At 44.1% G+C, this 15,326-nt stretch overlaps 1 protein-coding gene across 2 annotated transcripts in view; it reads left to right on the top strand.

Annotated features, from left to right (window-relative positions):
* Positions 1-15,326, top strand: part of LOC134980847 (putative N-acetylated-alpha-linked acidic dipeptidase) — a 466,241-nt gene that overhangs the window by 347,479 nt on the left and 103,436 nt on the right. For both annotated transcript variants that reach the window (XM_063947838.1, XM_063947839.1), the window contains exon 13: positions 7,327-7,427. In XM_063947838.1, coding sequence (XP_063803908.1) covers positions 7,327-7,427 — 101 coding nt within the window. The remainder of the gene's footprint in view (positions 1-7,326; positions 7,428-15,326) is intronic.

Raw genomic sequence — 15,326 nt, forward strand, 5'->3', positions numbered from 1 at the left:
TTTAAGATCAAATCAGTATTATTTTGATCCATGGTTGCAGGGCCCCTAAAAGGTGCAGGCCCATAGGCCAGTGCCTTCTCTGCCTATTTGGTAATCCAGCACCACCTGCCATAGGGCTGGTGCAAGTTAAATGATGCTTCTAAGGGTACACCAGATAGTAATGTAGTAGAGTTTCTCAGTCCTTGCCCATTCAGACACATGGATATACACTAGAGAAGGGGTTTGTAGAGGTATTAGCAAAAACAGATGTGACATGCAAGGGGGGCCTCAAAATGCCTTGTTTTTACACTGCAATTTACAGTTACACTAGGACATGCCCCTCCCAACTGTAATCTCCCTGCACATTCCAATCTGCCCCATCTGCAGTGCCGCATGGGTTTACTTTGTTTTTTGTTTGTTTGTTTTTTCTCTTTGCTCTCCGCTCAGAATCAAGACCTATGTCAAAGTTAGTTTATGACCCTTGGACACTTTTATTTTTAAATAATCTTAATAGCCCTCAACCTTTAATTTGAGTTATGTCATCTATCTAATCACACCTACTAAAATGTATCTGTAGGTCAACAATAGTTTGTTCATTATCTAGCACAATGAGGCTTTATTGCAAAGAAAAGGCTCATGCGGACCTTTTGTAAATGAGAATCCAAAAAGTATGTAAACCATTTTTGTCTTAAGCATTGTCATGCTGACCTTTTGAACTTGTTGACCTTTTGTACCTGTCGACCACAAACACAGTCAATCTGTAACCTGTCCACCTTTTGACCATGTCGACATTTTGACTATGTGAAACTATTGCATGTCAACCATATGGGACCCTTCTGCTCCACGGGAGGTTTCTGTCCTTCCTGAGCTCGCCTTAGGACACCCGGATCCCGGTTTGACAGGTGTACCTCCCTGGTCAAACTCCCCACCTGCCACTGTCCCAGAACGGTTCGCCCCAGAACTGGACACTGTCAGTCTATCAGTACATTGAACCCCTCCAGACCAACAGCTTAAGAATCACCGAAATATGTGAATATCCAGTGTTGAAAATCAGTGTTAAGGTGCATACACACTGCGTTATTTTCCTGTGCCCAGCGATGTTCGGGGGGGGGGAGGGGTGAAGCACTTTCCACAGTAGGAGACTGTGGAAAGTGCTTCACTCAGCTGTTCAAACAGCCCGACGGATGGCGGCGGCCAGCGATGATGCGGGAGCTCGCATCAGTGATCGCCGCTCATCACCCGCCAATACACATTGGACAAGTTGCCAAAAGTGAGCTACTTTGAGCTCAAAATCGCCCAGTGTGTATGGGCCTTTAGAGAGAAGCGGAGACAGAGCATTTGTCTAATGTCTTTGCCGGAGACTTGGCTTATCTCCACTTTATAAATAGACCTCTCAGAATTTAATTATTATTTTAAATTACCCTTTGTCTGTCATGAAAGCAAAGTAATAATATCTGGCAGTGCTTTTTCTCTATGAAAAATGTACTGGTTCTCCGATAAAGTCTTTCCAGTTAATAATAATAATAATAATAATAATAATAATTTTATTTATATAGCACTCTTTCACCAATAGGACTCAAGGCGCTTAACAGAATGAACATAATATAGCACAGAAAAGCTTTTCATAAAATACATTGAGCTCCTAAAGGGACATTAAGGAAATGCATGAGTAAACAGGAAAGTATTAAGTGGTCATGTAGTGCTTTGAAACTCAGTAAGCCAATCTTGAAGATGATTCGCCATCTAAATCTAGGTACACACTATACAATTATCTGCCAGATATGGCTGGTTGTAATGAAAATCTGGTAATGGTTGGATGAGAGCAAATGACTATTGACCATTTGCTCCCAAACACTGAAAATAAACAAAACCTGTTGTTCAGACAAATTGGTTAAACGCAAATTTAACCAACTTGTATGAACAACTGTTTCTGTCCGTTTTACAGTGTTTGGGAGCAAATGATCTATTGTCATTTGCTCTCATCCATTGCCAGATTTCCATTCCAACCAACTAGATCTGGCAGATAATATGCCAGATAATTGTATAGTGTATACCTAGCTTTACAGGCAACCAGTGAAGGGAGTAGAGAATGGGTGTTATGTGGCTAGAACGGGGCTGGTTGGTTAACAGCCTGGCAGAGGTGTTTTGCACCAGCTGTAAGCGGTGCAATTCTTATGCTGAGAGACCAAGGTAGAGGACATTGTAGTAGTCTAATCGAGATGATACAAATGCATGTATGACTTTTGCAGATCTGAGGGAATTAAGTGCTTGATTCTGGCTATGTTCCTCAGATGAAAGAATGAGGATTTGATTGTGGCTGATATCTGATGTTTAAGCGTCAAGCCACCATCCAGGACAACGCCAAGGTTCCGCACACGATCAGTGGTTTGTAATTCTGAATCCCCAAGTGTATGTCCAGTTTGTTGGCTATGCTGCAGTCTTGTCCTTTGATGTTGCAGTCCTATCATAAAGGACCTCTGTTTTATCCGGATTCAGTCACAGCCAACTGCCACTCATCCACTCCTGGAGCTCAGCTAGACAGCCACTTAGGGTTGTTATTGGGTTCTCAGTGCCCGGAACAAAGGACAAGTACAGTTGTGTATCATCTGCATAGCAGTGGTAGACCAGGCTATGGCGCCTGATTATTTCACACAGGTGTAGCAAATATACTGCAAAAAAGCATGAGGGATAGTATAGAACCTTGTGAGACACCACATGGTAATGGCACTGATGATGATGAGTATATGCCAGATGAAACTCTCTGTAACCTGCCTGTGAGAAATGATTTGAACCAGCTTAGGACTGTACCATCCAGTCCACAGAAATTTATCAGGCGCTCAATCAGAAGCCCATGGTCCACGGTATCAAATGCTGCAGAGATCCAGAAGGACTAAGATTAAACAGTCACCTCTGTCTCTTGCCATCAGAATATCATTTAACACATACACCAGGGCTATTTCAGTGCTATTTCTTCTTCTGAATTGGAATGGATCATAAATATCATGGGTTGTCACTGTCAGGCAGGTTTCCAGATGATTTGCAACCACTTTCTCAATAACCTTTCCTAGAAAAGGAAGGTTTGATACTGGTCTGTAGTTGGTCATGCAGTCGGGATCTAAATTAGATTTTTTAAGAAGAGGTCTAACAATTGCTTCCTTTAGGGGTTCAGGAAAAATTCCTGTCTGCAAAGAGCATTGAACAATTTTTGCAAAGACAGGACCCATTATATCCATAGACCCTATTAGAGGCTTGGTACTATAACTGCACTGATTACTGATGATAATAATCATGTGTGTGGGAAATAAAAGTAATGAGCTTCTTGCTCAGACGAGATTAAAACATGCTCATCCCTAGAAAAAAAATCACTGGGTGACATGCAATGACAGTTGGTATGACCTCTGACCCCACACTGATCATACTGATGTCACTTCTGGAGAGTTACAGTGTAACAGACTTCTACAGTCTCCAAACACTTCTGTCATTTCCCATATTTACTCATGACATACCATCTCATATATAAAAACAACAACTATGATGATATTCCAGAATTGCAATACGTGTTCTTGGTACTTTCCTCAAAGTTACCTTTGCAATCATCTTTTTGTCTGAATGCCAGCTCCTCTTTTTATATAGTGTTAGGGGTAAATTCACTAAGGTGAGAGTTTTTTAGAACTGGTGATATTGCCCATAGCAACCAATCAGATTTGATGTATTATCTTCTAGAAGCAGCTAGATAAATGTTAAGTAGAATCTGATTGGTTGCTGTGAGCAACATCACGAGTTCTAAAAAAACCTCCCACCTTAGTGGGCACATGGCACTGTGGGGGGCATATCTGGTACTGTGGGCACATGGTTCTGTGGGGGCACATGTGGAACTGTGGGAGCATATCTCTAGCACTGTGGGGGCATATCTGGCACTCTGGGCACATGGCACTGTGGGGGCACATGGCACTGTGGGGGCATATCTAGCACTGTGGGGGCATAACTGGTACTGTGGGAACATTGCACTGTGGGGCATATGTATATCTGGCACTGTGGGGGCATATCTGGCACTGTGGGGCATATATGGTACTGTGGGGGCATATGTGTATCTGCCACTGTGGGGGCATATGTGTATCTGGCACTGTGGGGGCATATGTGTTTGAGGTTTTTACCTGTGGGGGCCAATGCATGATTTCATGCGAGACAGTCATTACACCCTGTCAGCAAGGCTATGCCCCTTTTTTGTTATAACATCCCCCTTTTTTGTTATGCCATGCCCCTTTTGCACGCGCTATTATCCCACCTAGGTAGATCACAAAAGCTTTTTAGCTTTCAAAGTAGATCACTTACTAAAAAAGTCTGGCCATCCCTGATCTAAGCCCTTGGGTTTGGTTACCATTAATACACAACACATGTATTACACATGTGGGAACAAGTGGTTAAGTCCACGAAGACAATTTTCTCAGTGAACTCAGTTATGTCAGAATAACACAGCAATCACTTTGACATCCAATACAAAACCAAGAGACCAGGCAAAATACAAATCTTAAGTTAAAAATAGCACCACTACCACACAATTAATTTGAAATCTAGGTATTATATCTCACAAGAAAAACTATCTGTAATGTCAAACTTCCAATGTTTTCTATTTTAAGAACAGCACAGAGGATAAGTGGATCATGACATGTTCATCTGTGACTTTTCAAGCATTAATATCTGGAGAGATATGAAAAGATAAATATTGTCATTGAACGATGACTCATGACTGGCTTTGAATCGATTATCCCTTCTATTCTCAAAAATGTTTCTTCTTTTATTGTATTTTCTAAAATGAAATAACAATGCACCTAGCAATGCCATTTATACCTTTAGCTATTTTTTTGTAATACTTGAGTTTAATGAAGAACTGGTATAATCATTTGACCAGCTCGTCAAGCGGCTGGTTCAGTCAGGCTTGAAATTGTAGAACTCAAGCTCTAGTCTAAAGGTGCATACTCTATGGGCCTAATTCTGAGTTGTTCGCAGCATCAAGTTTGTTAGCAATTGGGCAAAACCATGTGCACTGCAGGTGGGGCAGATATAACATGTGCAGAGAGAGTTAGATTTGGGTGGGGTGTATTCAAACTGAAATCCAAATTGCAGTGTAAAAATAAAGCAGCCAGTATTTACCCTACACAGAAACAAAATAACCCACCCAAATCTCTCTCTCTCTCTCTCTGCACATGTTATATCTGCCACACCTGCAGTGCACATGGTTTTGCCCAATTGCTAACAAACTGTCTGTTGCGATCAACTCAGAATTACCCCCTAGGAGCGCACTCTGAGCTACGTCATCTAGTGTTTCCCCTCCCAGGCCAGGTGGTCGTCTGTATACACTGAGCGATATGACCGTTCATGGCCAGGTCGTGCAGGCAGCTCCTAGACGACAGTCCAGATTGAGCAGACATGCACCGCCGACACAGGGGGTTGTTAACGACCTGCAGTGCCGTGCATCGGTCGTCGTCACTGACATACACACTTGCTGGGAAAGTGAACAACGTCTTTCAGGAAGGGAGAAAAAGAGCGACAACGTTCATTTTATCGGCAAGCGTGTATTTTTATTTGCATAGCAACATCGTCATTTCACAGTTCTAGTTGAACTACAGTATATTTACTTTTTTTTATACATGTGTTGTGAGGGGCAAGTTGATACCATGGAGCACTGGGGTAACATGGGACTTAGCTAAAAATTGGTTTAGAATAGCAGTGAAGTGAAATCAGGACCAGGGGTAGTTCCAGCTTTCAGATTTGCTACTGATATATACTGAACAGACTAGAATATTGTAGTCCAACAACATCACATACAGATGCCAAGTAAACATGGATATCAGCCTAGAATTCATATAATATTGTTCAGTCCATTTAAAAACATGGGATATTTAGAACTACAGAGTGGTAAGAACAAATAGCAATATAAACTGCCTGGATTGCTACCCAGAGCCACTGGGTGACACTTTTTCGTCCAGGTTCATTGTGGTCATCTCCTATCGATCATATCAGTTGGAGATCATTGTCAAATTCCTGGTTAGTGAAAAATGTATTTAGCACAATGCGGTCATGCTGTGAATCCATAATAGTGACAAAAGGTCACAAAACCTTGCTGTGGTGGGGTATTACATATATTAATATATTACTCAAATGTCAGATTAAATTGACCTAGCAGCTGTTGGGAAGAAGTGATAATGAGCTGCATCTGGAGATTGTTACAGGTCACACGATGAGGGAAAGAGAACATATAGCAGGGAATAAACTGAAGTACAGGGTTTCAATAAAAGACATAGACACTTTCAATGTTTTATAAAACCCAAAGTATTATTGATACATATGTAGTATATGTCTGTAAGTTTCTATGACTAGGGGGACATGTACTAAGCAGTGATAAAAGTGGAGAAGGGAGCCAATGGAGAAATTGCCCATGGCAACCAATAATCGCAGCAGGTGTTGCGTGTGTTGACGAGGACATGCTCCTGTGTATTTTGAGCCAATTGGATTATTGTATTGATATGTCGTGTGAAAAAAAGCTCACACATAGAACATTTGTAACTTAGTCATAGAAACTTACAGACACATACTACATGCCCATGTAAGTATTTTGACTATATCAATAATACTTTGGTTTATATAAAACATTGAAAGTGTCTATTTCTTTTATGGAAACCCTGTATGTATAGAATGAGTTGTCTTCAGGTTGCCGGCTGTCGGGATCCCGGTGCACAATATACCGGCGCCGGAATCCCAACAGCCGGCATAGAACACTTTTTTCCCCCTTGGGTGTCCACGACCCCCGTGGAGGGAGAATAGATAGCGTGGCGCGCCTCCGTGTCTACAGCGTGGCGAGCGCAGCGAGCCCGCAAGGGGCTATTTTGCGCTTGCCATGCTGTCGGTATGCCGGCGGTCGGGCTTCCGGCGCCGGTATGCTGGTCGCCGGGAGCCCGGCCGCCGACATACCCTACTACACCCGTATAGAATAACATTTTTATTTCAAAAATGTCAGATCCCTTAATTCATAATTACAAAAATGGCAATGGATTTACAAGTAAACCAGATGACCTCAAATCATCTTACATTTGAGTCTCAGCAGACATTATCAATGCTGCTGTTTTCTTATCTGAATGCCAGACACTACTGAAAGTGGTTTTCCATTTTTGATAAAACAAGCACTTATTATGCAACTTGCTAGTTACTTTACCAGTTCCTTACATCTGTATACTGTATCTGGCCGTTACGATATAATGATTGTGGAAGGAAACACCACAAAATAACAACACTTTCTGAAAAACTGAATAACCTGACATTTATAAAAATACATTTTTCTGTGTGCACCAGGTAGAAAATCCAAATCCAGATGAAGTGCGTGCCGGACGCAAAACAGTGTATGACACATGGGTTAAAAATCTGCCTTCTTCATATGACCCAAATATCCCACGGTATGTAAATCTGTAGCTGTATCAGAACAGGAAATTTAGGGGCACAATTAACAAAGAGTGATATTGTTGTTGTCATTCCTTGTTATCACTCATTACGAATTATTAATGGTGCTCCAGCCAATCAGCTCCTAACTGTCATATGTTTGAAAATTGACACATAGGAGCTGATTAGCTGGGGCATCATTTATCATTTGTAATGAGTAATAACACGAATATCACTCATTTCTTAATCTGCCCCTCAGGTTTGTTAGCAAACCAAAAAAGCACACTAATAGACAAAACCATGTTGCACTGCAGGTGGGGCAGATGTAACATCTGTAGTGAGAGTTAGATTTGGGTGGGGTGTATTCAAAGTAAAATCTTATTTGCAGTGTAAAAATAAAGCAACCAGTATTTGCTATGTACAGAAACAATATAACCCACCCAAATCGAAATCTCTCTGCACGTTACATCTGCCCCACCTGCAGTGCACATAGTTTTGCCCATTAGTGTGCTTTTTGGTTTGCGAACAAAATTTAATAACCCTCTAAGTCAGTCAAATAAGTGTAGGTGTCACTCTCTATTGCTGTATTAACTTTATCTTCTTTACTTCAATTTTATAAAATACATTTGTTAATAATAATTATGATGGTGATTTCTGTTAATGCTAATAATGTACTATAGCTGATTATTTGTGTTTTAAGAAAATAATAATTATATAGCAATAACAAAACTTACTATAATGTTATGAATGTTCACGTTTATAGGTAATACAGCAGGGTGCAAAGACTGAGGGGCAAATTCAGAATTGTATGCTGGTATTCTCACAAATAGTTAATGTTTTCATACATATAACTGCTAAAATGTCACACAGTGCATGAATTCCATGGTGTCTGTGCACAGAGTCACAGTAGCAACTGAGACGCACAGTCCCGGAAATGTATTGGAAGGTGACTATGAGGTGCACTGTCTTATGGGCATGTCACAGCAGTGGTCGCGGGCTCGGATGATTGATTTGTTACATTGGAGGCTATATTCTGATGAGGATCTGCACCTAATATACAGTAGGGCACAGGGCAAATACATGATTTCTCGAGTGGGACTTCCAATTGTTTGATTTTAGAGTGATTGATGCCAGTCCATGAAGGATGCATAATTAGAATGTACAAGCTATAGCCATACTTACCTACTCTCCCGGAAGCTGCGGGAGGCTCACGTTTTTTGGGGTAGCCCCCCGCACCCCCTGAAGAGTGGGCAGGTCTCCCGCATCCTGCTCGCACCCTAGTGATGCGAGCAGGATGGAGAGATAACCTCCCGCATTCGTGGGTCCGTCAGGTGGAGAAGGGGTTAAAATGACGCAAATCGCGTCATTTTAGCCCCGCCCCCTCACGCGGACCCGCGGATCGCTGCATTTCCCGATGCGGGGGCGGGGCTTAGTGATGTCACAGTCCGCCCCCGCCCCCAAAGACACCTGCAGCGTCTCCTCCCCGGGCTTCTCCCGGAGCGGAGAAATAAATTGTAGGTAAGTATGGCTATAGCCAACCCCAACAAAGTGCGGTTTACATAATATAGTACTTCAGACATATGCAGGCCCAGTGATCACAGTAAGCTACTTACAAGATTCTTTCTACGTGATATGATTGAGCACTCAGATCCACAGTCACACGCACAGCAGACTTGGTAGGAAAATCTTCCACTGGGCATGTGCAGCAGCTCCATTCAGACCTTTATACTGCATGTAGTAGCCGCTGGTCAGGCTGTGGGGAGGGGAGGCTTCCAGGCAACTGGAACACCCCCCCCAACACACACACACACACACACACAAACACAAACACACACCTATGTTTGCCTATGGGGCAGGTACAAGTTTCGATGGCGCATCTGATGGTATTGTCTAAAGATACACTAAGCGGGATTGTCGCATCTAAATATGGAGAAAGTCAGCATCTCAGTCCTTGGATATTCAGATGTAAGCTTATACAGGGAGGGGAAGAGCTGAAACTTGCGTTAGCATAAAGTTGTGACAAGAGCAAAAAACGCTAGTGCGGTGACAGCAATTTGCGACTCTAAATCATCCCCTAAAAGTGCTGTTCCTCTATTGTCACATACAAATGATTCTATGCTGCAGTGCCAGGTGTTGTTCTTTGCCCAGGAATTAAACAGGCAAGTGGCATCAGTTGTATAGGGATGTATCCTTGTTCACTTAGCATTTTTGCACCATATGGCTTGAGACACTTGGCGCATCTTAGCTCTGCCATTGCTAGCAGTCTCCATACTTTCAGACTTTCTCTTACGTCCTAGAGGATGCTGAGGTCCACATTAATACCATGGGGTATAGACGGGTCCACTAGGTGCCATGGGCGCTTTAAGAGTTTCCCTCTATGCCCCTCATATCAGACACAGTTTAGAAAATGTGCCCGGAGGAGCCGGTCACAGCTAGGGGAGCTCCTAGGAGTTTTTTCTAGTTTTCTTATTTTAATTAGAGTTAGGCACAGTGAGGCTGCTGGCAACCGCTTCCCTGCTTTGTGGGACTTAGGGGGGGAGTAGTGTCAAACTTTTTGAGGTTAATGGGCACTAGCTCCGCTGACAGGACACTGAACTCCTAAGGATGTCGATCGCAAGCCCCCAAGGCGACCGCTCGCTCCCGAAGCCCTGCCGCCACTCCCTAACAGAGCCAGAAGACGTCGGTGGTGAGTTGGACACCGGTGACCCGACAAGCGGGGATCCGGTGAGAACGGCGGCATCAGGGTGGGAGCGCAGTGCTGAAGCTGCACTCCAGAGGGCTCAGAGGTACAGAGTGCGGCGCTGTGAGGGGCGCCCTGGGCCAGCGCAAACACCCTTACACTGGTCACAACAGCTATCAGGGACACTGTACTACTGCTAGCAACATTTACCTCAGGCCAGTATAATCTCTAGAAGTGCGGCCATTTTGGGGGGCGGAGCTTGTCAGAGCGGATCCAGCACTCACCAGCGCCATTTTCTCCCTGCAGATCACACTACAGAGACGCTGACAGGGAGCGCTGACCATCCACATAACTCCAGCTATCCTGTGCGGTACCAGGGGGTTATAGAAGGGGGGGGGGGAGTGTTATTCACATTACTGTGTAGTCTATTATGGTTGCACAGTCAGCACCAGGCATTTATTATATATATGTCTACTGGACTCTGTATCTTGTGCTGCAGAGTATGTATCTTCTCCAGAAGAGTCTATTCCATGTATTCGGGAATGCAATACACTGTCTCAGCCCTCTGAACCTGAACCCAAGTGGGTGGCTTCTATTAAGGATATGATATCCTAGATTTCATCTAGGATAGCTCATTATGAGACTGAAACACAGGTTTAAAGCAATCTGTGGAGGTTTTGTCGTATTCAACTCCCACTACCTCATCAAAGTCCCCTGGTTTATGCCCTGAAAAGCGTGCTCTTGCCCAGGTAATGCAAGTCAACACGGAAACCGATTCTGATACGGGTGTTGGTGAGGGGGACATACTGCGGGGGGAGGCATCCCTTGCTAAAGGAGTGCAGCTAATGATTGAGGCCATTCGGGATGTTTTACACATTACTGACAAGGTACCTGAACAGGTCAAGGAGGCTTTCTTTACAGACAATAAGAAAGTCTCCCTTACCTTTCCTGCGTCTAGGGAATTAAATGCAGTATTTGAAAAATCCTTGGAAAACCCAGAGAAAAAATTCCAGATCCCAAAGAGAGTTCTGGTTGCTTTTCTTTTCCATGAAGATAGGAAAAAGTGGACAAAAACTCCTATAGTAGACACTTCTGTTTCTAGATTGTCTAAAAAGGTGGTTTTACCTGTCCCTGGGTCTACCACTTTGAAAGAACAGGCAGACCGCAAGATTGAGACTACGCTCAAATCCATAAACACTGCTTCAGGCGTGGCGCGTAGGCCCACTATTGCTTGTGCATGGATTTCTAAAGCCATAGTAAAGTGGTCAGGCACGCTACTAGAGGATTTAGATACTATGGATAGAAGTGACATTGAAATGTTTTTACGTCACATACAGGATTCTGTGGGTTTCATGGTGGAGGCCATGAAGGACCTTGGTAATCTGACTGCATGGACGTCTTCCATGGCGAAATGCAGGGGACTCTGGCTGCGCCAATGGTCTGTGCATGCGGAATCCAAGAAGAGTGTGGAGAAACTACCCTACACAGGTCAGGCTCTATTTGGGGAGACTTTGGATGCGTGGATCTCCACGGCAACCGCGGGTAAGTCAACCTTTCTTCCCTCAGCCGCTCAGACGCCTAAGAAATCCTTTTCTGCATCTACAATGCAGTCCTTTCGTACCGCAAAGGTTAAGAAGTCCAAAATCCCCTTCCACCTTCTTCAGAGGTGGTCAGGGAAAATCCAGAAAACCTGCACCGACAGGTTCACAGCAACAGAAGCCGGGCTCTGTTTCCTCAAAATCCTCAGCATGATGGTGGACCTCCCAGCCTGGAGGTCGGGCAGGTGGGAGCACATCTACGAAATTTCAGTCAGCTTTGGCCGTCCTCAGGCCTGGACCCCTGGGTTCAAGATATTGTATCTCGGGGGTACAGACTGGAGTGTCAAGAGCTCCCACCTCACACATTTTTCAAATCAGGCTTACCGGCTTTGCTGACAGAAAGGGCTATCTTACAAGAAGCCATTAAAAAAATTGGAAAGGGCAAATGTCATTGTTCCAGTTCCGTCTCACCTGGAAAACCTTGAGTCTCACCTTGAGTTACTGCTCAAACCTTTTTGTGGCGTCGAAGCTGGACGGTTTGGTCAGACCAATATTGAACCTCAAATCATTAAATCCATATTTGAGGGAATTCAAGTTCAAAATGGAATCTCTGAGAGCGGTGATCTCAGGTCTGGAAGAGGGGGAATTCCTGGTGTCCTTAGATATCAAGGATGCTTACCTTCACATTCCTATTTGGCTGCCACACCAGGCTTATCTCAGGTTTGCGCTGTTGGACTGTCACTATCAGTTCCAGGCGCTGCCATTCGGCCTATCCACAGCACCGAGGGTGTTCACCAAGGTAATGGCAGAGATGATGCTTTTCCTCCGCAAACAGGGTGTGAATATAATTCTATATCTAGTCGATCTGCTGATAAAAGCATTGTCCAGGGAGAAGTTGTTGCAGTCCATTGCTCTCACAACTCAACTGCTCCGGAATCATGGTTGGATCCTGAATCTTCAAAAGTCGCATTTGGAGACGACGAGAAGACTGTCCTTCCCGGGGATGATTCTCGGCACGGAAGTGCAGAGGGTGTTTCTGCTGGTGGAGAAAGCATTGGTGATCCAATCAATGGTACGGAATGTCCTGAAGCCAGCCCGAGTATCGGTTCATTGGTGCATTTGCCTTCTGGGGAAGATGGTTGCCTCCTACGAGGCTCTACAGTACGGAAGATTTCCAACTGGATCTCCTGGACAAGTGGTCAGGGTCTCATCTTCACATGCATCAGAGGATACGTCTGTCACCGAAAGCCAGAATCTTGCTGCTCTGGTGGCTGAAAACTTCTCACCTACTGGAGGGCCGCAGGTTCGGGATTCGGAATTGGATCCGTCTAACCACGGATGCAAGTCTCAGAGGTTGGGGAGCAGTCACCCAGGGGGAAAACATCCGAGGAAGGTGGTCAAGTATGGAATCCAGCCTTCCAATAAACATTCTGGAACTAAGAGCCGTGTACAACGGTCTTCTACAGGAGGCTCATCTTCTAAAAGATCGGGCCATTCAAGTCCAGTCGGACAATGTAACGACAGTGGCCTACATAAACCAACAAGGCAAAACGAAGAGCAGAGCTGCCATGTCAGAGGTAACAAGAATCATCCTCCGGGCAGAAAAACACGCAATAGCGCTGTCAGCAATCTTCATTCTGGGAGTAGACAACTGGGAAGCGGACTTCCTCAGCAGACACGATCTCCATCCGGGAGAGTGGGGCCTCCACCCAGAGGTGTTCGCAGAGGTGACAAGTCTTTGGGGCGTACCTCAAATAGACATGATGGCCTCATGCCACAACAAGAAGCTTCGGAGGTATTGTTCCAGGTCAGGGGACCCACAGGCAGTGGAGGTGGACGCCCTGGTAACTCCGTGGCTGTTCAAGTCAGTGTATGTGTTCCCTCCACTTCCACTCATCCCAAGGATTCTCAAAATAATCAAAAAACAAGAGTTCAGGCGATCCTCATTGCTCCGGACTGGGCAAGAAGGACTTGGTACGCGGATCTTCTGGAGTTACTGCTGGAAGATCCGTGGCCTCTTCCTCTTTGAGAGGACCTTATGCAACAGCGGCCGTTCGCTTATCAAGACTTACCATGGCTACGTTTGACGGCATGGAGGTTGAACGCCAGATCTTAGCTCGGAAAGGCATTCCGAAAAAGGTTATTCCTACCCTGATCCAGGCTAGGAAAGGAGTAATGTCTAAACATTACCATCGCATTTGGAAAAAGTATGTGTCTTGGTGTGAATCCGACAACAAGAAACAAAGAAAAATCTGCACTCTCCAAATGCCATATAGGATATCTGAACAGAACCCCGATTATAATGTCTGGAAAGATCCTATAATCTCGTATCGGGGGTGCTACCTAAGACAACCATGTATAACACCTGTTGAACAAAAAGAGAATGGGGTTGTACTGCTAGGTGCACTAAATTAAGATAAAATTTAACTTTTATTATTATATTGTATTAAAAGACCGATATTTCGGACCGTGTGCGAAAAATAGGGTTAAAAATTGAATAAAGAATCCAACTATGTGCTCAAAGATATAGACGTGATAAGAAGTAAAAAATGTGTCTGCTCCTCTGATTGCACTGACTCTCTATTAGGGTGTTTTGAAATATATTTAATGGCCCTCATTCCGAGTTGATCGGTCGCAAGGCGAATTTAGCAGAGTTACACACGCTAAGCCTACGCCTACTGGGAGTGTATCTTAGCTTCTTAAAATTGCGACCGATGTATTCGCAATATTGCGATTACAAACTACTTAGCAGTTTCAGAGTAGCTTCAGACTTACTCAGCCTGTGCGATCAGTTCAGTGCTTGTCGTTCCTGGTTTGACGTCACAAACACACCCAGCGTTCGCCCAGACACTCCTCCGTTTCTCCAGCCACTCCTGCGTTTTTTCCGGAAACGGTAGCGTTTTCATCCACACGCCCCTAAAACGCCGTGTTTCCGCCCAGTAACACCCATTTCCTGTCAATCACATTACGATCGCCGGAGCGATGAAAAAGCCGTGAGTAAAAATACTATCTTCATTGTTAAATTACTTGGCGCAGTCGCAGTGCGAATATTGCGCATGCGTACTAAGCGGATTTTCATTGCGATGCGATGAAAAATACCGACCGATCAACTCGGAATGAGGGCCTATGTATTTAACATATGTTATATACCCCTGATAGAGAAAAGACCCAATCACGTGTATTTTAAGGGTACCGATCCTTTTATAACCCACCATATATTGGGTAGAGATGTGTTATATCGGGTAAGAATAGACTCCGTTATTTCTATTAATCCCACTTATTACAGTTGTCTATATTAGTTGGGTATTTTAGAATTCAAATTTTAGCGTGAGATACCAGATGTTCATTTGCCATAATGGTAGGATGCCAATTGCTATCTATAAAGTCGACTGCTGCAGATCCACAGACTGCTAATCCTGCGTCAGTAAAAAGAGATATACGCGGGAATTTATATGCTAATATGCTAAGTCTCGGGACTGGTCACAATGTGCCCCACACCCCACAGACCCACAAATATTGTGTATCACTTCACATGAACGGTGCCCTAGTAATTCTACTGTAACGACTGATACAGGTAAAAATAATGATGACACTGACAACACTGGGCAGATGACAGTATCTGTATGTATTCATTAAACCTCTATCTTCCCATGAGTTGCTGGTATTGTGTTTTCTTATATTACTGGTGTGAGTATTCT

This window comes from Pseudophryne corroboree, chromosome 12 (genome assembly GCF_028390025.1).
Source record: "Pseudophryne corroboree isolate aPseCor3 chromosome 12, aPseCor3.hap2, whole genome shotgun sequence".
In the NCBI taxonomy this organism is placed as follows: domain Eukaryota; kingdom Metazoa; phylum Chordata; class Amphibia; order Anura; family Myobatrachidae; genus Pseudophryne; species Pseudophryne corroboree.